Genomic DNA, 27,063 nt, shown 5'->3' with positions numbered 1-27,063 from the left:
AATAATAATTATAATAATATTTCTTTGTAAATTATTTATATTATATTATATTATAGGTCCTATAATATTATATATTATATAATATATAATAGTAAAACTTTTCGCGTGCCATGGATTTGCCATCCCTGTTATAAATTATAATGTTGTTATTTTTATATTCCTATTTTCCTCACAAACCATTGCATACATAAAAATTGTCTACTCATTTATAATTGTATAACTGTCCAAAAACTCAATTTATTTTTATGTTTCCAAAAATCTAACTCCAAAACTAAATCCTTTAATACTAGCCCCATCTAGATAAAATCTTCAAGGATCAACGCAGATGCGTCCCTAGATGATCTTCCAATTAGTTGTTTCATGCCAACCGTTTGATCGTTAATTTTAGTTACTAGTAATCTAGTCAACGCTTGGATGTAGGTGTAGTGGAGAAATAATAAATACTCTTTAAGATAAATTAGTTTATTAAACTATTAAAAATTATCCTAAGTACAATAAATTTAAGTTAGTTGTAAATATTCTAAGTCCAAATATTTAAACTATAGAAAATATTCTAAGTCCTAACAATTATACTTTATAAAAAAAGTTCAAAATATTTCCAAGTCCAGACCATGACATACACTGACATGAAGGTGCTCAGTGCCGCATAGCCAAAACTCGTCTGATTTTCCCTTGTTTTCGGGTCCCTTTTATATCCGATATATGTAAGTGTGTATGTAAATCCCAAGTGTGTGTGTTTATATGAAAGTGATAATAAAAATATGATATTTCTTTATTGATTATGAATGTGTGTGTGCTATCTCCCGGCCAGCCCATAATTACTGACGCAGATGTCCAGGATGTTGTCACTATTGTTTCGATTAACTATTTTATTTCAATTTCCCATAAAAACGTTTATGTAAACCATTTCACTTGTCCACGCTTGTGATTTCGATATTCTAGAGCTCCCTTATTGTAATTTGCAGTATAATAGCCATGTGAACATAATAATCTAACTTATCCATAGTTGTGGTTTTTGATGTTCATGGGAACCCCTTATAATGTATTTTTTATTACGTGACTACGCAGGACGCGACAATATTATTTTTGTGGCATTTAGATTAGGAGATTTTAAATGTTCATCATTAAATCAGAGAACGCATTAATATGATAGTTTTAAAAATTAGAAAAAATACAATTTAATTTTCCAATGCTGTTATCAATTTTTATTACATTTTATTTTTTTATCAAGATGATAAAATAAATATTAATTTAAATAAAATCTGTTTTATAGATAAATTTTTCGTTATTTAAGGGACCATTTTCACCATCAATCAATTGTATGAGTTGGGGGCAGTTGTCCGAAAAATGATAAGGACCTGAATTGAAATATGGCGGCATAAAATGTGTTGCCAATACAAAATTTCTAAAAATAATATTGTAAAATTATTTTTTTGTTTAAGAAGTTATACTGTTTCACTTGAATGATAATTATTATATTTTTTGATAATAATAACATAATTAATTACATATAAAATAAACATAGGTATCAATTATATGATATACCTCAGATGTATAAAAACTTTTTTGCTTTTATATAATTTTAATAGTTACGCATATAAGCGGATAGACAGGCATCCAGTTTAGTCATGGCTTGCGGTTCATTTTACATGATATGAGTATATTACAATAAAACGATTACATTTTCAGAACTTTTCTCGGCGTTTGCGAAATTTGATTTCCTTATAGCGCCGGCTGTCGTCACATTTATATTACTTCGTTTCCGCCCGACAACGGACGAATTTTTTGTTTACCACGTAGAGACAGGTAAATTCTTTTAAATTAACTCGTCAGTGTTAGTGTATTTTTTTTACCTTTAGGTTACTTGAACATTTATGTTTTTGTGTGTGTTTTACATACTTTGCGTTCATAATTGATCCAATTTTTTTATTCCCCTCAGAGCGATTAATGGTTTTTTTTTATAAAAAATTGAAAACCAAGTGACTTAAATAAACAGCTAATTAACTATTCATTGCCAATATTGCCATTTAAGTTGGTATACACAAGAAATAATATGCTTTTTTTCTATCGCCAAAAACTGAACATCTTATTTTATAATATGTTATTGTTATACATTTAGAACATTTGAAAACCATAGTACATAAAGGCATCAGGTATACACGGATCTCATTTATGTAGGAAGCATTTGGTCAGGGATAGATTTATCTTTTTTTGGTAATATTGCTTATCGTAATGAAATACTAAGCGTCCTTCAAAAAATTCATTTTAAAATATGTGAAATTTGTTTTTTATTAAAATATGAATTTTTGCTAAGAAAAAGGCCCCTTTGGGGCAGTTTTCAATACTTTAGAACCTGGTTAGTTATAAGCCTAGGTTCCTAAGCTCCATGCTTAATCTAACCCTGTTTAAGTTTAATTTATTTTATAATTAAAACTATAAAATAATAATATATTTATTGTATTATATTTTTAGATTCATTTTACTATGGAGATATTAGCTTGTAGGCGACCAGTTTTAGTATGTATTTTAAAAAACCGTAAATTGATTAAGAAATGTAATACTCATAGTCACAATCAACAAAGAAATATGAGTCACATTACACAAAGGCGAATGAACAGTAATCCATTATTCAGGATACATAATCCACAGCTATCTAGAAATTTTACAGTTATGCGTGTTTTAAGTTCATTGTTAAAAATACGATATTTGTTTATATCCGGTGCCATTGGTAGTGGTGTAGCTGTTTCTAAAGTAAAGATTATGTTTTATTTATATTTGCTTTAATCTATATAATTGGTATGTTATGTTTTAGAAATACCAAGAAATCATGGATTCATTACCTGATCTTCATTGGATTAAAGATGTTTTACCAGATGATAAACAACTAAAAATTATTCAAGATTCATTAAATTCAATTTTTGATGATATGAAAAATGTTAATTTGGGTAAGATTAAAAGATTGATTACGTTTACAATGGAAGAACTTAAATCTGTTATTAGTCTGAGGTATTTATGTTAGATCATACAAACAGTTCTTGTATGTTGTAGTCTCTTCAGACCAATTGGATAAATTTAAGACCTGGTTTGAGTTTCAAATTGATAAGGCAAATAAAGATGCCGAAAGAACTAATTCAGAAGACAAACGTGAGTTTTTAGTTGTGAGAGAAAAATTATTTACTATCTTAATTTTCAATTATCTATAATAATTTTAGTTTTTTGTCATAGTATAACTCTTTTTTTACTTTTTTATAATTTTTGATGTATGAACTTTGATATATATTATACCTTAAACAAAAACAATATAAGTTCTTACACACATTTTTTTAGATTTACTTTTATGTGTTATAGTAAGTTTTTAATTATTCTATTTATTCAAATTTGGCCAGTGTGCAATTTTTCATACATCACAGTTTAATTTTTGTTACTTATTTAGGTTCTTCCATTTTTAGTTTTTACGATATATCATATCAAATAATATTAAATATGTTATTTAAATTAAATTAATTTCTAATAGTATTTTTTTAGACTTTTAATAAATTTATTTTAAATTCCAAGCAAAATAATAAAAGCTTTGATTTTAAAATTATGTTTTTTCTTTTGTAAACATTTCTGGTTGTAAACTGGTAGTTAAAGTATTTTAAAAATATTGCACATACAAAGATAATAATCTAAGACTTAATTAAGACTGGTAATTTTTCAGTAGATATAAATTTAAATCTTATAAAATAAAAACAAAAGGATTCAACATGGTTTTTTTTTTTTAATCAATATGTATCTAAACATTGAATCTAGTATCTTATTGACCTTTTTATTATTTTAGGTGAAATCATTATAAAGGTTAGTCCTAAAATTGAAGCTAAAGAGGTATCTTCAGATTCTAGAGAAAAAATTGGTAAGTTTCTATTTATATTTTCATTAACTGTCTAAATTAGTAATTCATTTAAAAATGTATTAGATAAGTTACAACAAGAAATTATTGAAATGCAGTTAAGATATCAAAAAGAATTGGAAAAGCTAGAGAGAGAGAATAAAGAATTACGAAAGACACTTTTACTTAAAAATAATCAAAAAGTTAATTTACGAAAAGTTAAAGTAATTTAAAATATTTTATTTAAAAAATATATATTTATATATCACATAATAAAAAAAAATATGATTTCATTTGTTTAGAAATCTTTGATAGACATGTATTCTGAATTGCTAGATGAATTGAATGATTATGATTCAAGTTACCAAACTCAAGATCACTTACCTAGAGTCATTGTAATCGGAGATCAAAGTTCAGGCAAAACATCAGTTCTAGAAATGATAGCGCAAGCGAGAATATTTCCTAGGTATATAATAAAAAATTTAAAATGTATTGGAAATACTTTACAACATGGGTATTTATAATATATTTATAGAGGCGCTGGAGAAATGATGACAAGAGCCCCTGTTAAAGTAACACTTAGTGAAGGACCATATCATGTAGCACAATTTAAAGACAGTGGTAGAGAATTTGATTTAACTAAAGAGTCTGAATTAGCTGAACTTAGAAAAGAAGTAAACATATATATCTTAATTGGAACTTATCAACAATATTATTCTTAGTATTAAATTTAATCATAAAAAAATTAAATAGGTGGAAATAAGAATGAAAAATAGTGTAAGCCGTGGAAACTCTGTGAGTAATGAAGTTATTTCTATGACAGTCCGTGGTCCGGGACTTCAACGAATGGTTCTTGTTGATCTACCAGGCATCATAAGTGTAAATTATAATTTTTAAATTGCTTTAAAGTGGTTGTTATTGATAAGTTAATAATTTTTATTATTAGAGTGTGACCCAGGGCATGGCACCCGACACACGGGAATGCATTCGTCAAATGTCTACATCATACATGTCAAATCCTAATGCCATTATTTTATGTATTCAAGATGGATCTGTTGATGCAGAAAGAAGTAATGTAACAGATTTGGTGTCTCAAATTGATCAACAAGGTCGACGTACAATTTTAGTGTTGACTAAAGTTGATATGGCTGAAAAAAATATGGCTAATGCTGACAGGGTATGTGAAGACGTTTATTTAAACACATTAATCATTTGAGTAAGTAGTTAAAAATAATTTTTTTTTCTTTTTATAGATTAACAAAATTCTTAATGGAAGTTTATTCCCTATGAAAGCATTAGGTTATTTTGCTGTTGTAACCGGTAAAGGCAATCAAGATGACAGTATCGATAGTATCAAAGAGTATGAAGAGAAGTTTTTTAGAAATTCAAAACTTTTTAGGTATGTCAAATATTTAACCATTTTGCAATAAATTTTTTTTTTGGGGAGGGGAGGGTAATTATTAAATCCTCTATGTTGCTCAATTACCTACCTATTATTAAATATTGGTTGTCACAATAAAATAAAATCTTTTTCATTGTAATAATTTATTATTATAATCTTAATAATCAAAATACTACATAAATACATTTAGGCTTAACACACATGGTTCACTTTTGAGCGTTTTTTTTTTGTGGTTATACGGTCGCTGGAACGAACACTTTTGAACCACTTTCTGGTGGTCCAGCAGTCATTGACGTAACCACATCACAACCACAAATAATATAATAATATATGACCTATCTAGACCTTACCTACTGGCCACTGTAAAAATGGATTCCGACGAAGAAACTCTGTTGTTAACACTTTTGTTACGCAGAAGACGTCGTCAGAAACCAAGACAATATTGGATTAATCCCATTATTGAAAATCGAGATGGAAGTCAGTTTTATTTGTTGTACAATCCCTTAAGAATGTATGATGATAAAATTTTTAATTACTTCAGGATGAGTATAAGTACTTTTCATTATTTGTTAAGTGAGCTAACTGAAAGCATACAACAAAGCGACTCAACCACGAGAAATTGTATAAAAGCTGATGAACATAGATATTTGTTGAGTAACAACTCAACTGATAAATAATATGATAACTATCTATATATACACTAATAATATCATGCTGGTGTGTCGCTCAACCACCGACTGGTCATGATTTTGTGGGTGATACTGGCGACACGATGGGACTGCCGTCGGAAAGTGGTCTATTTGTGTTTTTCATATTATTTTACATGTAATTAATATATCACCCACGAACAACCACCGTTTTGTGTTTCTAGTGTGGTTGTAAAGTGACCCGTGTGTTTAGCCTTAATTATTATATTATTGGAATTTATTATTTAATTTATTTATTAAAATTTATTGTAATTACTAGGGCTTGAGACTTCTAAGTGTTTGCATGTTTTTTAATAATCATTAAAAACATAGCTAAGTAATATAGAAATTTGTTTCATAGCAATACAAGTTTATATTTTGCATATTTGATCATTCTTCATTTTGTAAGTGAATATTTGAAAATTATTTAAATGAAGGAATAGGTTTTTTAATTTTATAAAAAAAAATTATGGATTTATCTCTTCGTATATCACTGAACTTGAAACCCATACTAACTGAATCTATTAAAATAATTAAAACTACAAAATAACATATACATTCTGTAAACATTTAAAGATCTTCATAGGCTAAAGGAATTTATGACAAAATTAAAAAAAGTTTTGGAGAAAAATATTGAATTTGATCAATTACAAAAAATATTGAACATTTTAAATGGAAAAAATAAATCTATTGACGGATTGCTTGCAGATACTAGTAGTAGTGAACTACCATTTTTTAAGTTAGCACCAATAAGTTTCTTAGACATGGAACGTTTCTTTCCTAAATATAAAAATATTTTGGCTAACTGGCGGTCGTTCAAATTGCCCATCTTAAGAAAATATCTTATAGTCCAATGTAATGCTCAGGGTAATTAGTACTAGAAAAAAATGTATTCAGTTTAATTTTTTTTGTTTTAGACCAAAAAACTCAATACAGTGTGTAATCGCTAACTATGTATAAGATGAAAACAAATCTGAAAAATAAAAAATAATTTTCTCAGATCATCTTATCTATCTTACCTAAAATGTTTATTATTATTTATTTCTAATTTAAATTTTTTATTTAATTAATTACTACAAATGTAATTTTTTTTAAAAATTGATTTTTTAGGGCAAAAATGCATGCATATCTTAAGGTTTTTATGGGCATGATATTCCTAGACCTAGTAATTACAATAACTCATTGTATTCTTATACAAAAATAATTCAAGTGAAAAATACTCTTATAAATTTAAAATGTTGGGTATTTTAAAATGATTAAAATATAGTCACTCACACTCTGTACCTTTTTAATTTTTTATTATTACTGTTCTATAGAGAATCTATTGGTATATCATCTCAATTAACAACACGCAACTTAAGCATGGCTGTTGCAGACTGTTTTTGGAAAATGGTACGTGAAACTGTTGAACAGCAAGCAGATTCATTTAAAGCCACAAGATATAATTTGGAAACGGAATGGAAGAATAATTTCCCCAGGTTTTTAAAAATTTTATGACATGTCTTAATTTATGAATTTTATTTTTGCTTTTATTTTTAGAGACTTGGAATTAGACAGAGACGAATTATTTGAAAAAGCTCGTGGAGAAATTCTAAACGAAGTAGTAAGCCTTAGTCAAGTATCCGTCAAGGATTGGGAAGAGAAGCTCCGTGGAGAATTATGGAAAAGCATTTCTCACTATATATTTGAACATGTTTATTTGCCAGCTGGCTATTCGGTGAATCAAACCAACAGTAGTGGTAAGGATAACATTTTGCCAGTGTTTTATTTCAATTCCAATCCAACTTTGAAAAATTATTTATATAAACTATTTTTTTAGCAAGCTTCAATACAATGGTTGACATCAAATTAAAGCAATGGGCAGAGGAGCAGTTACCCAAAAAATCAATAAATATTGGTTGGACTGTGTTAAAAGACATGTTTAAAAGAATGTTAGAAGAAAACCAAAATTCTTCTGATAACATTTTGGACACTTTAAAAATGGCTGTTATTGATGAAGCCTTGGAAAGACATTCTTGGGATGATAAGGTGGTTATAAATAATAATTTTGTGTAAATTCAGATTAGTGATTTATATAAATGTATGAGTTTACTAGGCACTGTCAACGTTGAGAGTAATACAATTAAATGCCCTAGAAGATAGATGTATAAAAAACAAACATAATTGGGATGAAGCTGCACAATTTTTTATCAGTAGCTTGGAACAAAATCTAAAAGTAGGTTGATTGTGTATTAAATATTTATTTTTATTTTCATTGTGTATTTATTTTTTTATTTTATTAAGCTTACTGAAGATTTACTAAAAACAATGGTTGGCCCTTCAAATTATGAGAAATGGTTTTACTGGAAAAGTTCAACCGCTGATCAAACAAAAAGAAATAATATCAAATCTGAACTAGAAAATTTATTGAATTCTAATCCAGTAATTATATTTATTGAATTATTTATTATAAAATAATCATAACTGTGTATAAATACCATGTTTAGGATCATAGCAATTTGTTAACTAAAGATGAACAGATCACTATAAGCAACAACTTGAAACAAAGAACTGGACAACCATGTGAATTAGATGATATTTGGGAAACGTGGTATTTGGTGTATAGACGTCATTATTTTAAAACAGCTTTAGATAATGCGCAAAATTTAAAAAAACAATTTTATCTCTATCAAGAATCGAGTAGCTCACAGGTGTACAATTTAACTACTCTATATCATCTTAATATTTGAGTATGATTTAATAAGTGACCTAAACTTAGTTTATTGTATTTATTTAGGGCGAATATTATGAAATTGAATTGTTTTGGAGGATAACACGTATGATCAAAGACACCGCTAATGCTTTGAGGCAACAAATTACAAACAGAGAGGGTATTTTTCATAAATTTAAAATCACTTATAAAAGAGTAATTTTTGTTGTTGTTGCAGTGAGACGTTTGCATCAAGAAATAAAAGAAGTTTTTGATGATTATAATCAAAGTCAAGATATGAAATCCAAATTGTTGACTGGTCGCCGTGTAACTCTAGTTGAAGAACTCAGTAAGTATTGAATGTTATATGTAGTTCAGAATGTTAACTTACAGTAACATAGCAAAAAAATAACTTACTGAGTATAAAAATGCATAAAATGCCTCTGTGTTCTCAAAACATCAGATCAATTAAAAATTAATTAAATTAATTAAATTTAAATTATATTTCAATATATTTAATCAAGAGACTCATTGTAGAATGCTATATATTGTGTTATTATTTATATTGTTATTTTTTCAATTACTAAGTATAATAAAAAAAAAAAAAAATTAAAAGCATCCTCTAACTAAATATCTTACAGTACAAAGTATGGTTAATTAGTGTACTGGTAATTTTATTTTTCAGATAAAGTAAAATTAATCCAAGAAAAATTAGAAGATTTCATTCAAGCACTTAACAAAGAAAAATAATATGTTATTCCATTCTCAAATTAGATTTATTTTCTTTATGGAAGATGTATACTCTTATTTCGTAAATATATTTAAAACTTGAAATTGTTTAATTTGATTTATGTGTGGTTTTTGTTTTATTTTGTTATTTTGTTTACATTTTAAGAGTTAAAAAGTAGCATTTTAAATACTCATGTTATTTAGTAATAATTATTATAAGTCTATAGTAGTGTTTTTCTAAATTAGATGTATTGAATATTAAAAAACTATTAATTTAATTTTATGAAGTTGATAATAAATGAGCAGTGCTAGTATTACTTATAAAAAATTAGAAAATATATCTAGGGTGATTTTGTTTTGGGTGGTGTTTGTGTGATATCTAGTCCAGTAGTGCGCAACCTGGGGGTCGCGAAATTTTATTAGGGGGTCGCCAGTAATTTTACACCTAATGAAAAAGTTTTATACTATATATATTATTTTATAGTTTTATACAAAATAAAATTATTTTGTACCGCCAATGGTTGTGTCAATCGTAATATTATATCATATCTTAACGTTGCGATAACAAGTTCTATCGAATCACGCAGTATATGGGTTATTTTTAAATTGAATTTAATCAGTAATTTTATTTAATCTTAAGGTTATTATGAAATAGTCCGATAGTCATGTACGAGTCGTTGAGTTAATCCTATTAATGCTTATAATTTTGTATAGTTTGTAATAATTATTTGTATTTAGTATTATTTTAAACTAATATTTTAATATTTTATAATATATAAACTAAAACATCGATATGGATAAATTTTTAACTAAACGACCGTTAAATAGTGATGATGAAAGTGTTATAGAAACTGAAAGGTATCAGAAATGTCGTCAGATGTAAAAACCAGTTGAGAAAGTTTGAACCAAAAAGTAAATAAAAAGGACCGTAAATACCAAGACAGTTACATAAAGTTTGGATTAACTTACGTTGTTGAAAAAGGTGAGCCAAAATGTGTTATTTGTTTAGAAAGATTAGCTTCAGAAAGTATGAAGCCATCAAAGCTAAAACGACATTTAGTAACTAAACATCCTCAATTCCAACATAAAGAGGAAGACTTTTTTAAAAAGTATGAAAATTCGATAAAAGTTCAAAAAAATACTATGCATAATTTTACTTCAGTACCTATAAAAGCTCTAGCTGCGTCATTAAAGGCTTCATATTTAATTGCAAAAACCAAAAAACCACACTCTATTGGTGAATCCCTCGTTTTGCCAGCCGCTATAAAAATAGTATCAATTATGCATGGTGAATCATATGCAAATGAATTAAAAATGATTCCCTTATCAAGAGATACTGTGTCACGTCGAATTGAAAATAAGTCTGATAATATAAAATCACAACTCCTAAATAGATTACGAGGAAATTATTTTGCAATGCAATTAGATGAATCTACGGATATAACTAATCTTGCTCAACTTCTTGTATATGTTAGATATATTTATAAAGATAAAATTGAAGAAGACTTTTTATTTTGTCAACCATTAGAAGGACGTACAACTGAAAATGATATTTTTGTTCTTATAAACAATTTTTTAGAAATTAATGAAATTCCCTGGTCAATGTGTGTGTCAATATGCATTGACGGCGCAGCTGCCCTTACTGGTTCAAAAAAAGGTTTTAAAGCTAAAGTTCTAGAAGTGTCTTCAAATATAAAGTTTAACCATTGTATGATTCATAGAGAAGCTTTAGCTTCTAAAAAACTTCAACCAGATGTTAACAAAGTACTCCTTAATGCTATAAATGTAATAAATTTCATAAAATCAAAGTCATTAAATTCCAGAATTTTTACTATACTTTGCAATGAAATGGGTTCTGACCATGAAAAATTGCTTCTTCATACTGAAGTAAGGTGGTTGTCTCGTGGTAAAATATTATCACACCTTTTTGAACTCAGAGATGAAGCACGAATTTTTCTTCTGGAACGTAATAATACACTTTCAGAACATTTTTTAGACGAGCAATGGCTTGCAATTCTGGGTTATCTTGCAGATATATTTGAAAAACTAAATTGTCTAAATTTAAGCTTACAAGGGAAGAAAAATAATATTTTATTTCTTTCTGATAAAATCAATGCTTTTAAAAAGAAAATACTTCTGTGGAAAAATTATATCGACGATGACAAATTTTAAATGTTTTCATGTTTATCAGAATTCCTCAGTGATAATGATGTGGATATTAATATGATAAAAGAAATTATAACTACTCATCTAATAAGTTTACAAACAAACTTTAATGCACGATTTGAAGATTTCCCAGAAGAAAGTCTAGGTTGGATAAGAAATCCATTTCATTTTAATATCAATGAAATAAAATTAGGAAATTTAAAAATAAGCGAAGAACTTATTGACTTGTCATCAGATGAAAATCTACGTATCAGATTTCAAGAAAATACATGTGATACATTTTGGATTTCCATCAAATCTGAATATCCAGAATTATCAAAACAAACAATATCAATTTTACTTTCTTTTGCATCAACTTATTTATGCGAAACAGCATTTTCAACACTAACGATAATTAAAAACAAATATCGCTCCAGATTAAATGTTGAAGCTGATTTATGAGTAGCAGTGTCAAATATCAAACCAAACATAGAATCAATCATGTCTACTATGCAAGCTCAGGTCTCTCATTAAAATAATTAAATAGTAATTTTAAAATTTTAAAAATATTAAAATTTTAAAAATATTAAAATTTTGATTATCATTATAATAATACATTTTTTAATTTTAGATTTTATAAAACTTTAAATTTGTATTTTTTTCATGTTTTTGATTAATTAAATTAAAGAAATATTAAAATTGCCTAAAATTAACGATTTAATGTATATGAATAAAACGTGTGTACACATTAAGACTATCAAGTAAATTTATATTATACACTTACATAATGTTGGCAGGAAGGGGGGTCGTATTATCAAAATAAATAATTTTGGGGGGTCGTGGATCAAAAAAGGTTGCGCACCACTGATCTAGTTGGTAAATACCAAAAGCTTTAAGTAATAAATTCGATATTGTTCCACTTCAAGATATTTCAGTGATAATCGTACCAACTCTACAATAATTTATTATCGTAATATTATATTATAATTAATTGGACCATTACTGTCACTTGTCACATAACGCATACCTACATGTGTGTCCCCTTGTCCTTACTGCAAAATACCTGCGGGTACGGAACAATGGCTGTAACACGATTGTACCCGTCCTAGGTACCTTTTTACATGAAAAAAACACAACATGATTGCGCCCAGCTAATTATCTCGATAGCACCCGGTTTTACCTTTTTACCTGCAAAAAACGCAACACGATTGCGCCTAGCAAAGTGACTCCATGAAATATAAGGTCTTGCCTTTCTAACAATTTTCAAATATACTACCTATTTAAAAATACAATCGTAGTGCAAAACTCAAAGTTTAAGTTTAAAATGTTTAAAAATTAATAATATTTTTAAACCAGTATGTGAGACTATGCCTGATGAAACAGTAAGTATATTATACTAAATATCTCATTTTTCTAAAAATAAAAAAAAGGTTTAAATGTGAATGAAATATATTTATTATTTACACTTCTATAGGATGCAAAAAGAGCTGTTGGTGTTTCTGGCATATCTCAATTTGAAAATGTTGGCTCTTCTTGTTCAAGAGATGTTTTCAATTATTCAGGGGACTCTAATAATGAGCACTTGTTTAAAAGACCAAAATCAAATAAAATTAAACATTTTTTTTAGTTTCATCCAACCCAAGATTTTATTAAAACTGAACAACAATCATTTAACTATAAGAAAATTTTTTTTCGGCCTGATGATAGTTTACGTTATTGGCTTACTTATAATGAAAACAAAAAATCCTTTTTTTGCTGAATATGTTTGGAATTTGCAAGAAGTAATGACGAAAGCAAGTTTATATCAGGAATGAATGGTTTTAAACATTTGTATCGTAGAATTAATGATCATAAAAATAGTAGAAATCATTATTATTGTGTTGATACTTATATGATGCATACAAAAAAAAAAAGTATTGATGTTATATTATTTAAAAATCAACTAACTAAGAGAATGAAAGAAGTTTTACACCATAGAATGATTTTTCAAAGGATTGTAGATATTATTAAGTTGATTGGTACACGTGGCTTAAGTTCTCGAGGAGTATATGAATCAGCTAAAGACTTGGCTAATCCAAATGTCAGTCATGGAAATTTCCTTGATATATTACTATTATTAGCCAAATATGAGTCATTGGATGAACATTTTAAATTAGTTATAAAAAGAGCAAGTGACAACAAAACTCCTGGAAGAAATCAAAATTTAACTCTTCTATTAAAAACATTAGCTAACTATGTTATTAAATCAATTTCAATACTAATAAAAAAACAAATTATTATTTTAATTAAATTAAATTAATAATTAAATTAAATAGATATTAAAATGTCTGGTTTGTATTCTATTCAAATTGATACAAGCCAAGATGTATCTGTAGCTGATATCTGTTCAGTTATAGTAAGATGTATTGTATGTATGTATGTATTTTCAACTTATAAATCTGGAGTAGAACCTACTATACATGAAAGAGCATTGTCATTTTTAAATCCAAAAAAAACTACTGGTCAAGCACAATGACGTTTAAAAAGATTTTTATCTAAGCATATTTTCCTTGTAACTGCTCGATTTTCAAAATTTCGTTTAGTCTTTCTTCGACTATCTATGACTACCTTTGCATAATTTGATTGATTTGTTGACTGAAACTTCTAACACTTTTATAAAAATTAAAAAATAATTTTAATTTCATGTTTTTTAAATATTTCCAGAAATGATTCTTGTTTTTTAAATTAACTATCATTTTTTTCGAAAAACCTAAAGCAAAAATTTACAGCCAAATCATGCCTCATATATTGATATTTTAATCCTAGAATGCAATGATCTATATTCCATAACTGAACGAATTTCGTATTCAATTTTATATGTTTCCTATCAGTGGCGTTCTCAGGAATTTTCAATGGGGGGGGCTCTGAAAATTTACTAGAATATAAAAGTGGGGGGCTCTGCCCCCACACCCCCCATAGTCATAATAATTACAAATTTTGTATTGTTTTAAAAACCACATTATCCCAAATTATCACCAAATTGTTAAATTGATAGCGCGGTCGTGTCATAGAACATGTTCTATAGTCGTACTCCAATCCAACTTGATAATCGTGATACTGGTAACTAATGACGTATAAACTAAATTATAATCAATAAAATCAATAATCAATTATTATTAAACTAGTGAAATAATTTTAAAAAAGTAAGGCCAATGGGGGGGGTTCAACCCCCCCCTGTGAGTACGCCACTGGTCAAGCATTATGTGATTTAATATCAAATAATTTATCAGATAATTCGATTGATGTTAAAAAATGCATTGGAAGTTCAACTGATGGTGCATCAAATATGATTGGACAATATAATGGTTTTTCTAAATGGCTAGAAAAAGAATATCCTAAACAACTCCATGTGTGGTGTTATGCTCACTGCCTTAATTTAATCATCATAGAAGCTACAGCAGTTTCAACTCCAGTTATATCATTATTTGGTCTGTCTATTAATTAGTTGTGCTGTATTTTTCAGAGATTCACATAGACGAATGGATTTATAGCGTGATTTATCATCAGATAGTCGTGTATTAAATTTAATTGAACAAACCAGATGGTGATCTAAAGATGCTGCATTGAAAAAAATGTTTGGTTCATTTAATGAACCTTCTCATTCTTTATATGTAACAGTAATAAAAATTGTTTCTATCATTTCATCAAAAAAAGAAGATTTGAATAATGCGATTATAGTATTACAATGTCACTGTTGCAATCTTTAACAAAATTTGAAACAATTTTTACAGCACAATTATGGTGATAACCAAAATGAAACTGTCATTGAAACTGCTATTGACTTGTTTAAATTTAATGTTCATAATACAGTGATGGATACAGTTATTTGTAAACTAGAACTACGTTTTGCTAAACACGCTGAAATCTGTTCAGATTTTACATGCTTAGATCCTCGTCAATTTTCAAAACCATTACCCACAACTGCTCTTTTCAAACTTAGTGAAGTTCTTGGATTAGAAAATACTTCTATTTTAAGGGAAGAATTTATCTATTTCTAGATTTTACCAAAAAATGGGATAAGCTAAAATTAAATTTACCTGAAGTATATGCAAGTTATAGAAGTGATGAGGAAAATAAACTTCCAGAATTAGATCTAGAAAGTTTGCATGAAAATAAGTTTGAACAAAATCAATGCAAAACAAACAATGTAATATATTAATTGTTTTTATATTATATTATATTTCAAAAATAAATAACTCGTGACAAAGGCTAGTCAAACACTTAACACAATATTTTTTTTTTATTGAAGAGGCAGTGGCGTAGCCAAGGGGGGGGGGGCTAAGGGGGCTATAACCTCCCCCATGGGCCGTTTTTATATGTTATTATGTTTATATTATACTATTTAATAGAATCAATGCTCGTTTTAATCAAAGGCTTATTGATGTTATGCCACTTGAAGGACTTATTCCGGCCAATTTAAATATGTATGACGATAAAAATATTATAAAAGCTGCTAAAATATATGTCCAAGATCTCCATGATGATACCTCATCTACAATCAGAGCTGACCTGTTCATATGGAGGCAACAATGGAGTCAAAATACTATTCCAAAACCGAATTCTGCTCTTGATTCACTCTCTCATCGCACCAATCTTCGACCTAACATTAAAATACTTTTACAATTATTCTCCAGTTACCTCTTTCACTCCGAAAAGAACGTTTTCAGCACTTAATCGCTTAAAATTTTTTTTAAGAAACACCATGTCGGAAAACAGACTGAATGGGTTAGCTATGGCTAATATAAATAAAAAAGAGCAATTCGATGAAAATGAAATAATAGCTGAATTTGCCAGAAATTCGCCTAAGAGAATGCAGCTGTCAGAGTGGAGCAAGTGACTGAACACTGAAACCAAAATTATTATTATTATTATAAATTATATATCAATAAATATTTTTAAAACTATACTAAAATGCTTAAATTACGTTTAGAAACTTGGTGGTAGATGGTGGGGGGTTAAGGGTCAATTCTCATATCCTCTCTTACTTTACTTATCCAAAAAAAGTGGTTAGCCCTCTCCCCCCATTTAAAAATCCTGGCTACGCCACTGTGAGGGGGGAACTTATAATATTTATTTCCTTCTTATAAATTATATTTTTAGATAATTCACTATTAACTAATAAACTAACATTTTTTTTTTATTATTATATGATAGAGCTTGTTCCCTTGTGTTCAACTATGTGGCTGGTCAAAAGAAGTGAGGCCGGCAAAAAAATATAATTTCCCGGTACACATTTTGGGGCTAGTCCAACCCTGGAAACATATTATAATATAATATTATGTTTGCATACATATTATTTATGCAAACATAATAGGTAGTGCGATTTCTGAGTTTTCGTGTACATTTATTGCTGGAAAATAAGTTGATGATAAAGATGTCATTTCACTTGACATTCCTACAGTAATCGATTCATCCATTTCAATGTTTTAAGATTTATTAGGTCTAATATGTAATATGACTGTTATTTCACCGTTAGAAATAATTGGATTGTTTTCGCGATCAATTAATTTAATTTTATTTTTTTAATGACTGTTGTCTTAAGTTTAAAATATATCAAATTAATCGCACAACTCGCATCGTCTTCGAGCCGGCCTTGGGCACGATAGTAAGCTGATCGAAAAACGGAGAAACCATCGGATTACCGATGTAACCATGCGTTGAAATGTAAACACGAGACTGTAATCGTATCAACCGTATAACCCGCTGAATATCGATCGCATGTCGATAAAGATAATAGTAGATATAGAATAATAGATTATTTGTTTAGTGTTCAGTTCAGTCGATTATTATCCGTCGTTGTTTTTGCGTTTCGCAACCACACAACGTCGATTCATACGTAAAACGTCGTACGCGTATATTTTGTAACATTGTGTATTGCCGAAAGTACAACTTATGAGTAGCCAAATAAACGAACAGGTTAATAATAAATAAAAAATTGGTTACTTACATATACTTAATTTACTTTATATATAATGTGTTAATATAACAATATACACTAAAAGTTTGTTTAAATATATTATGAATTTATTAAGCATGTCCCCTCCCTTCTTAAATGTTTAACATCTCGGAAACGGGTTAAGCACAAATGATAGAAATAAAAGCACAAACGACTGTAAAAATTTGAACTCGAAAGTCCTAGGTAGTGGGGGGAGGGCTGGGGATATGCAGCTAAGTTTTTAATGAAAACTGCAATACTTGGATGTGCTGAAGTAAATATTTTACCAAATTGGCATGAAAAGACTTTAAAGTTTATTGATAAATGTAGTGCTCCAGTGTTTTAGATATTACAAACAAGTTTATGCTATTCGGACTCTCGGCGTTAAAAATATTTTTAGAATTCGGAGCTATAGTTGGTTAATTTTTTTGACTGTGCGGAATTACGGTGTATGCCGAGTTGCAGATTTACAAAATAATTTTATTCGTGCGGAGCTAGGGTGCGTCCAAATTATGATGAGATAACTTTTTTCATTGAAAATTATAAAGAAAGTATATATTAATAACAAATCATAAGGTTGTAATAAATTTAATATTAGAGGCATTTCTATTTCCTCTAGGAGTTGTTTATTAACGACATGAATGCTTTGAAAAGTGAAATAATGGTATAAAAAATTGTGCCTTCACTCAAGTAAAAAATTAGATAAACAATAATTATTAAATATTAATTTATAGAAATTAATTTAATTTAATTGAGTTAAAAGATACATAACTTGTACAACATATTTTACTTTCATTTTGGAGAAATTATTTAACTCAAAATGTTCCTTTGTTAATCGTGGACAAATTTTAGTTAGAGAATTGCATTCAATGTTGAACATTTTACAGTAATATTCCCATTTAACAGGAGGCATTGAAAGATTAATCTACAAGAGTGAAATTAATATAAAAATTATTTCAGTTTAATATTTCATCAATTTGTTTATCTAGGTACCTACCTGAAATTGTTCATTTTTATGCAACTTATTTCGAATTGTTTTCATTAAATGAGGAGCATCGGAAAACACAAATATATTTCTGGATGGATCATATGGATTTTTAAAATAGTTTTTAAAATCACTTTTCTTTGCTGAAATCTATATAATTATTTATTAGATATAATTAATTACATTTGTATTGGTGTATGTGTTGTTATTATTACTATAGTATATAGCATCTGATACTTTTTTCATTTGCACTCTTATGTTATTTAATCTGTCATAAAGTTTATTTATTATAATAGTTGCACTAGTGTAATTTTTTTAATTGCATCTTTAGCTTTTTGTATTTTCAATATATATTTTTTTTATTTGGTTAAAAGTGCACTTTTGAATTTATTTTGTTTTTTTATTATTTTTTATACAATACAACAACCGTTGACACCAGTGGCGTAGCTAGGATTTTCTGAAGGGGGTGTTAATTATAATTGTTAAATATTATATATAATACGTACAAACTAAACCTTTTATTTTAATTAATTAATATGTATACATAATGTCTGTAATAGAGATGTAATGTATATTCGAATTCGGATAGCTTTACCATAAATCATTCGAATATTTGACTATTCGAATATCAGTATTCGACGCTACAATACCTATTATTTATAAACGTTTTGTGTTGCACGAAAACGTAAACGAATAATTTTCGTCACGTATTGTCACAATCGCGATAATGTTAACCTGTATATATGTAATTAGTATTGTGCATTATTTTATATTTTATATTGTATTATCGATTTACCTATATTCCTATAATAATGTAATATATGATACGGCTTAAGGGGGGTGTCATATCTACCAAACACCCCCCTTGTATAGGCCACTGGTTAACACCATATACATTCATCACTAAAATATTTTATTAAATTAAAATGTTTCTTTTCATTTATTAATATTTTTTGTAAATATATAATATTGCATTACCTTTCATTAGTACTATTGTTGAGTATAATTGTACAGTTACAATGTTGCCATTGGCTATACGATTCAACAAACTGGGGTCCTAATTTTGAATTAATTTCAGCATACTTTTTAGTTAATACTTACCCATTGTAAATTTTTAATTTGTCAAATAACATTGTAACATTTTTTAAATCTTCAAAATTTTCAGATTTGAAATTAGATAATAAACCTATTTGTTCGATATTTATTAACTTACCATACACATGTATGATTAAACTACAATCTATTAATAATATTTTTAATTATCAATATTTAATTAATTAATCTATATCAATAAAAACACACCATCAATTAATATAATTTGTTTTTTAACAACTCTTGAAAAATTATCTCTACAGACACCTAACTGGTAACACTCTACAAATGATTTTTGTAGATCCTTAGGTTCACGATCAATATCCATAAACCATTTTGGTGGCAAACTAATGATGTTTATTGATCTTAATAAATCTTCAAATACATTTGTAGGTTCACTGTAATTAGATGAGTTACTACTAGTAAAATAACTGTGATCATTCTGGATGTATTCAAGAGCCTTTTTAAAACGCAGAAACAAAATAAGAATAATTATTAATAGTTTTGGTTGTAATATGTTTAATAATAATATGTTAAATATACATTTCTTTTTCTTGGAATGGTACAAGTATTAGACACCAATAAGATTGAGTTACTACAATTAGAATTGACAAAAACTGATTGATCACTGCTTTCTATATAATCTATTGGGGGGGGGGGGTTATCACTAACCAAGGGAGAGGCTAATGAAGGTTTAAGAATTTAGTTAGTTGGTTTTTTTTAATTTATACTAGCTGTCCCGACACGGCGTTGCCCGCGTATTAGTTGGTTTTTTAGCATTTTCGTAGGCCATGTATTAGTGTTATTATGTATGAGAAAATTTAAAAGTAATAGGTAAAGTATCTAAAAGTTGAAATTAAGTACAAACCAAAATATATATTTTCTGAATTTACATTTTATTCATCTTATATTAAATTATTGTTTGTAATCAGTGACCTACTTACAAAAAATACTACATACATTAAAAACATACAAAAATAAATTAAATTATTAAAACTAAAAATTATCTAAGTACTACTTTGTGTACAACATTCCTGGTTAACCTGTCTTTCGCTAACACGAAGAGATTTGATGGTTTTCCTACACGTGAGGTTATTTTGCCACTCATTAGAATACAGCCAGCAACGTGTGTTACCAAAAACTGAATATTTTACGATTAAATTAATTAAAGATTTTAACTTTTGTTTAAACACACGTGTAACGATATCGTGACGATGTATTGATTGTTGGCCTGGTAATAACAAACTTTTTATTTCTTCCCAATTTGGATTACACGTAAATGTAACAAACAAATCAGGTCGACCGTAATGACGTACATAAGTCATCGCATCTTGTATGTATTCCTGCATGCTCCGTGGACTGCCGATATAGCTTGAAGGTAAAATACATGCAGTTCCGATGTCATTGGCGTTTAAATTTTCATCGATGTTTCCGGTGATAGAAATACACCGAAATACACCATGCAATTATACACATTTATTAAAAAGTTAATTAAAATATTTAAAATATTAAAAAAATTGAAAAAAAACTATCCTATATTTTAAGTTGGACCAAATTACACACGGTGTAAAAAATTTCATCAAAATCGGTCCAGTAGTTTCGGAGATTATCGCGAACATACATCGTGACACGAAATTTTTATATATATAGATAAAATTTTAAATTACAGAATATGTTTTTGAGTCCCTCATAAGTAAGTCATTTTTTTCACAATAATGACAAAATTTAAATAATTACATTATTGGTTATTGGTATCAATTTTAATCTGAAACTATTTTAAAATATAGGTAAATACATATAATTAATAATAAAATTGAGCTATTTATTTATAAAAAAAAAATATATAAAATAGGTACCATATTCATCAATGACCATTGACGATATTTTATTATTATTATTAATATATAATAATACTTTGCTTTGTAAAATAGATAGCTTAGTCCAAAGTGAGGGCTAATGCCCCCTTAAACCCGCCCGTGATCTATCGATTCCCCTTCATTACCACCTAGCTATTTAATTAACAAGTTTCATTTATATTTACATATTATATTTTTCTTAGTAAATAACAATTAATACAGTACCATTTCTGAAGTTGATAACTCGGTCAATACATTTTGCTCTATTGTAACATTAATTGTAGGAATAGGAATAGCTCCTTCCCAATGATTTGGTCTTTTATAATATATCTTAAAACAATTAAAATTATAGCTATATATAGCTTAGTTAACATTTCAAAAACAAAGGTATTTTAGAATACTTTAGTGTCTACCTATTGAATATAGTAATAATAATAATAATAATAATAATAAAATGTATATACTGTATACTGGTTCTCTTGTTTGCTACCTGAAACCCATGTCTTTATAACATTATCTTTTTTAAAATGTTTCTCACAAATTCTTGAATTTGATTTCAATTTTATGTTTAGGAAATTTTGCCATTAATTAAATGCATTTTTAAGTACTTTAAAAGTACTAGAATTTGATTCATTGCAAAATGGAATACAACATTTAATTTTAATATATAATATTTAAAATGTATTATATTTGTAAATATATAAATGGATAAATACAGTTGTAAAAATCGTGTTATATGAATAACTAGGTGTTTCAATACAAACAATTCATGCTTTATAATATCATGGAATAAGAAACATTTTTATATCATGATTTAAAATATATATATCTTAAATTTTTAAATCATGCTTTAAATGGGCATCAGCCATCCCGCTTTAAATCTTATATTAAAAGCCCGGAGAAAATGATAATATCTAGTTTACAAAAAAACACTGGAGCACATTCATTAGTTCTACAGCAACTACTGATATGTCAATTCAGTTTACCCATAGACTTATAATACAAGTATATTATATGTCTATGAGTTTACCAGTCACCAAAAAAATTGTCGTCTTACCAGTGTTATCTTAAATCATGTTCCGAACATACAGCAAAATTTCAAGGATAACTCAAATATTTATCAGTGAATATGATGAGGGCATCTAGTGGGCATTACATGCGACAAGACGTGACAGTCCATTAAAATAATAACTTATAATTTATATAACAATAAAAGTCATTGTCGGAAGTAAGTAAACTGATAATCATTTATCACCATTATATCTTGGGGTCGAACGGTATCAAGTTTATTACTTATAACTTCTGGTTTTTATAAGCGATAAGTATTGCTGTGTCCTGAGTTACTAAGTACACACATTTAAATACAAATACCTTCCAAAACCACACAACTTTAAGGAGCTTTATCTCGTCAACGAATTAATGAAAAGTGAAAATTTAAACATAATAATTCATAAGAAAAAAAACACTTTTTAGTATGGGTTCCCATTTGAAAAACAAAAGTTGATAGTGGATTACCAAATAAATATAAGGGTTAAAAATATTAATCAAATATATAATGCAAGAACAGCATAGATCTAAGATGTTGAAAAAAAAAATTGAAAAAAGTGAATAGTATTTGAGAAAACGAGAGTTTTATGTTTGGTGAATCACCCTGTACTTATTGATGGCAATTTAAATAAAAATACATTGTACTTTAACAGCAATGTTTTATCAATTTACTTATTTGATTTATAATATAAATAATAATTTAAAACAAATTTAATCGTTATACATCGAAAAACAATTTTATTTATAGGTAATATTTAGTACAGTGATTTTATAAAACTCTCAGATTAAATTATGTGATAGTAATACATTTCTAGAAAGCAAAACAATTTGGTATTAATAATAAATATCCAAGTTCAAAAGAGCTTATAAAAAATAAATGGCTGGGAAATTTAAATATAAGCATATTTAAAAAAAAAATTTAATTCAATTAATCATAAACTTTATGATCAAATATGCAAGAAAAACTTGACTGATACAAAATATAAAAGAAAACAAATTACATTTATGTTTATTTTAGATTCAAAATATGTTTATATTATTTAATATTAAAGCTTTAATAATGTATAACTGTACAAATAAAAATAATAAAAAAATAAATAAAACAAATGAAATCAATAGCTAATTAAAAAATGAATTTATAATTTTAATATTGATTGGTAGAATACTAAAAAAATTATTAATTAAAATTTTGTAGTAATAAATGGTCAAACAATAAAATACAAATGTGATATGACAATCCAATTTTTGATTTACGAAATAAAATGTCTAACAAAATAAAAGTGAGCAACTAAATTTATAATTATTTAGGTAAGTGGAATCTATCTAACCAACATTTTAAAAATTGGTTTTTGTTAATGTTCATTAACAATTCCATGTATTAGAACAGTGCTTCTCAACCTTTTTTGTTGTAGGGCCCCTTAAATGTAATATAAAACTGTCAAGGCCCCTCTCAATCAAAATCATTAATTATTTATTGTTAATGATATACTAAATTTACAGCCACTATTTCACATAAATAAATTAATAAATGTAAAAATTATGTTCAGTAATATTATAATAGTATGAAAAAAGCGGAAAACAACGATAAAAACTCACAAAATATAATCAATGAAGAATCAATTCAGGTGAAATATAAAACATACACCAGCCATTATTATAATTTCTACTCAATATTTTATTTACATAAGATAATTTATTGCAACTCAAAAAGATTAATTATTGTGGACCTTTATTGTAATATAAACAAACAAATATATATGTAAATATACACTAAAAAATTAATGATACTACTTAAATTAAGTAATATAAATGCCTTATTTGTACAAGTTAATGGCAATGAAGACAATACATCATATATGCATCGTAAAATCTTTCAAGAATTGAATTGTATTAAAAATTAAATTTTAAAGAGGACCTAATGAATATAAAACAATATTAATTATATTACTATGGATGATTAATATATTTTTATTAAATTTAAACATCTCATAATTATTAGTTTCAAAAAAATATTGTAATTTTTAAGTGGTAAAAAAATTGCTTTCTTACATTCTATTATTGAAATACATATTGTACATTCCTTGTTTTGTTAATGTCAAATCTCTATTAGTAATGGGTCCATTTTCATTATTCACATACTGAAACAATATAGATACAAAAATATTTATTCTAATTGTTTAAGTAATGTTAAAAATTATGAGAAAAGTCAGTCCATTTCATCTAGGCAGTTACTGACTGCCTTGCTCACGCCCCTGCCAAGATGAAATAGATGAAATAATGCCGCATATACAATCCCTTAAATTTTCCATAAAATAGTTGAAATTTTTCATTTGATCAGACTAGAAGACATAAACTAGTAATAGATAAAAACAAATAATAATAATAATAAGGGAAATTACAACAATCTAATGTTGCATACATGTTAAATAATCAAACTGATTTGCGAGCGAAAAAAAAAATTAATGGTAGGAACATACCTACGGTTGGATATAGTGTTGGGCCGATGTCGATCTGCCAATAGGATAAGAAACCAAAGGCTGCGAGTTAGTTGGCTGCGGCAGGGGCGGCGGACCAGACCCAGATACAACAGGTGGTATCTGAATCGGAGCCATGGAGACGGTAGCTATGGACACGGGTGTGCCGGCCGCAGCCACCGCCGCCAAGCTGACTGGGACTGTGGTCACGGTACGTATAGCGCTCACCATTTGCTGGGTGCTGCGCAGGGGCGTTTGTTCATTAATGCGCAGCTGTGCGTTTTGCTCCAACAAGAATTCGTTAGTCGCTTGCAGTTCCTCATTGCGCTTTTTCAACTCAGCTACACGCTTACGCAACATTTCCACCTCCTCTTGCAACAGCCAATATGGCTGTTGTTGCGCAGGCCCAGGTGGCACAGAAAAGTCCATGTCGCGATTGGGGAATGGTGGGCGCCCTAGCGACATTCTGTTGTCAAAATCGTAGCGCCTACGCTTAGCATCGGGCTGCTCTTCATCAAAATCATAACGCCTGCGGAACAACTCATTACCGAAGTTAGGTGGCATCGCTGGTTGGGGTGTGTTGAAAGGACCATTAGGGCCTCTAACAGGTACATCAAGTGGTTGATCTACATGACGGAATTTACAATGAGCTTGACTGCGATGGCAATTGCCTTTTAAATAATCTTTACAAATAGGTATATCATCAGATGCAGGTGCGCCACTCATTTCTAACGTCCTTAACACCTCTGGTGCCATTTGTCCGGTTTGATTATAATACTCCTCATCCTCACGAGAACAATGAATGAATCGACAGTCGTGACGACTGCACTTGCCATTTTGAAAGTCATGGCAAAAAACATATTTGCGCTTATCCTCTTCGACTGGAGGATGAAAAAATTTGCAAGATTTGCCTCTATTGCACACATTGCGCATGAAATCACGACACACATTGTCTGGTGTTTCTGATTCAGCATTCATTTTCCCCTTCATCCCTGCGATTTCAGACTATTATATAATTATGCATGAATTATACTTCAGCATTTCAAAAACTAAGATTGTGTATAAAATATATTTAAATCAAATGTATTATTGTTATACATTAAAAGAGAACAGTTTAAATTATAATTTTAAAAATAAATTAATAATGTGTATAGTTACTTATGGAATTAGATATGTTGGTAAATGTTCATCAGGAAGTGTTTAAACCGTGTATGTTATATTGATAACATTGTTTAAATTGTTGTAATTAATAATATATTTAAGACTCTCATATTTATACACACCACTTACACCAATTACCTACCTAACTTCAGTAAATCATCGCTTAATACAGCTGATATAGATAATCTAGCCCCGCGAAATTTTTCATGTATTGTTGCAAATATTACGCGAATATTTATGGACTATTTTATAGCTAAAACTTGTACACACCAATTACACCAATAATTACCAACCTAACTTCAGTAAATCATCGCTTAATATGGCTGATATAGACAATCATCTAGCGCTGCGAAATTATTCATTTATTGCTGCAAATATTACGCGAATATTTTTGGAATATTTGATAGCGAGGAAGTGCGCAATAAAAATGTATATAATAATCAAAATTAAAGAATCATTATTAAAATGGCTAGCAGAGTTGAAATTTCTATAACTAAAACCGCGAACGCTTTAGGCCACTACGCAAAGAATAATATAAAGGCATATTATGTATTATAATATTGTATAAATATCAATTGTTACTTTACCTTTCAAAAGATTTAAACACAAAAACAAAACTTGGACTAACTATTGAATATGAACAATACAGTATTGATTTAACTTATTATTAATAACCAATAATGGTATTTAAACGGAATTGAAACTGTTAATAATACGGAACATTTATTTCGTCGGTATAAATTTAAAATGTATTTGTTTGAAGACTGAACATCAGCATATTAATACACTATTATTACTTCCTCACATAAAATGTTAAAATCAAAATGGAAAATAATCAATGACCTCTGGGGCGTGGCTTAGTAGGATGTAAACATTCGTACTTCTTATTCCACGAGTTCTTGGAAGAAAAACAAATTATTTTTAAATCGCAGGTCATTCAAAAATAATATTGTGA

The 27,063-nt window shown here is 28.0% G+C and overlaps 3 protein-coding genes across 10 annotated transcripts; 2 read left to right on the top strand and 1 right to left on the bottom strand.

The window, feature by feature from the left end:
• The first annotated feature begins 1,477 nt into the window (after positions 1–1,477).
• On the top strand, positions 1,478–9,454 carry LOC112687153 (dynamin-like 120 kDa protein, mitochondrial). Of its 2 annotated transcripts, XM_025559725.1 has the most exons (20): positions 1,478–1,806; positions 2,473–2,751; positions 2,813–2,945; positions 3,049–3,144; positions 3,821–3,892; positions 3,956–4,092; positions 4,171–4,334; positions 4,404–4,542; positions 4,622–4,747; positions 4,815–5,045; positions 5,122–5,267; positions 7,273–7,434; positions 7,496–7,695; positions 7,776–7,984; positions 8,052–8,171; positions 8,240–8,377; positions 8,443–8,646; positions 8,733–8,826; positions 8,884–8,994; positions 9,331–9,454. In XM_025559725.1, exons 2-20 carry the CDS (start codon positions 2,485–2,487, stop codon positions 9,393–9,395), a joined length of 2,814 nt encoding a protein of 937 aa, XP_025415510.1. In that variant the 5' UTR covers positions 1,478–1,806; positions 2,473–2,484; the 3' UTR covers positions 9,396–9,454. The 2 variants fall into 2 exon arrangements, with proteins under 2 accessions (XP_025415510.1, XP_025415511.1); XM_025559726.1 differs by lacking the exon at positions 3,049–3,144.
• A 713-nt stretch (positions 9,455–10,167) lies between these two features.
• On the top strand, positions 10,168–11,981 carry LOC112687171 (SCAN domain-containing protein 3-like). The gene is made up of 4 exons (XM_025559745.1): positions 10,168–10,246; positions 10,384–10,662; positions 10,879–11,451; positions 11,734–11,981. Exons 1-4 carry the CDS (start codon positions 10,168–10,170, stop codon positions 11,979–11,981), a joined length of 1,179 nt encoding a protein of 392 aa, XP_025415530.1.
• Positions 11,982–24,467: 12,486 nt separating this feature from the next.
• Positions 24,468–26,933, bottom strand: LOC112687149 (zinc finger CCCH domain-containing protein 10-like). 7 transcript variants are annotated; one of them, XM_025559719.1, is made up of 4 exons: positions 26,696–26,932; positions 25,637–25,939; positions 24,955–25,573; positions 24,518–24,611 (listed from the first exon to the last, which is right to left on the bottom strand). In XM_025559719.1, the coding sequence occupies exons 2-4, from the start codon at positions 25,935–25,937 to the stop codon at positions 24,605–24,607; spliced, it is 927 nt and encodes a 308-aa protein (XP_025415504.1). In that variant the 5' UTR covers positions 25,938–25,939; positions 26,696–26,932; the 3' UTR covers positions 24,518–24,604. The 7 variants fall into 7 exon arrangements, with proteins under 7 accessions (XP_025415505.1, XP_025415504.1, XP_025415500.1 ...); XM_025559720.1 differs by having other exon boundaries at positions 24,468–24,611; positions 25,176–25,939; positions 26,696–26,933; XM_025559715.1 differs by having other exon boundaries at positions 24,955–25,952.
• Positions 26,934–27,063: the final 130 nt, after the last annotated feature.

The sequence above is a fragment of the Sipha flava genome, unplaced genomic scaffold (assembly GCF_003268045.1).
Source record: "Sipha flava isolate LNK unplaced genomic scaffold, YSA_version1 333_pilon_pilon, whole genome shotgun sequence".
Taxonomy (NCBI): domain Eukaryota; kingdom Metazoa; phylum Arthropoda; class Insecta; order Hemiptera; family Aphididae; genus Sipha; species Sipha flava.
This window is presented reverse-complemented; position numbering and strand designations above follow the sequence as displayed.

Excerpts from the sequence above, each read along its gene's own strand:
- LOC112687153 (XM_025559725.1), top strand. The coding sequence starts at position 2,485 with ATGGAGATATTAGCTTGTAGGCGACCAGTTTTAGTATGTATTTTAAAA. Across the intron at positions 4,748-4,814 it reads ATCTACCAGGCATCATAAGT|AGTGTGACCCAGGGCATGGC; the intron begins GTAAATTATAAT and ends TTTTATTATTAG. Across the intron at positions 5,268-7,272 it reads AGAAATTCAAAACTTTTTAG|AGAATCTATTGGTATATCAT; the intron begins GTATGTCAAATA and ends ACTGTTCTATAG.
- LOC112687171 (XM_025559745.1), top strand. The coding sequence starts at position 10,168 with ATGGATAAATTTTTAACTAAACGACCGTTAAATAGTGATGATGAAAGT. Across the intron at positions 10,247-10,383 it reads TGAAAGGTATCAGAAATGTC|AAAGATTAGCTTCAGAAAGT; the intron begins GTCAGATGTAAA and ends TTATTTGTTTAG. Across the intron at positions 10,663-10,878 it reads AATAGTATCAATTATGCATG|ACTTTTTATTTTGTCAACCA; the intron begins GTGAATCATATG and ends AAATTGAAGAAG.
- LOC112687149 (XM_025559715.1), bottom strand. The coding sequence starts at position 25,937 with ATGAAGGGGAAAATGAATGCTGAATCAGAAACACCAGACAATGTGTGT.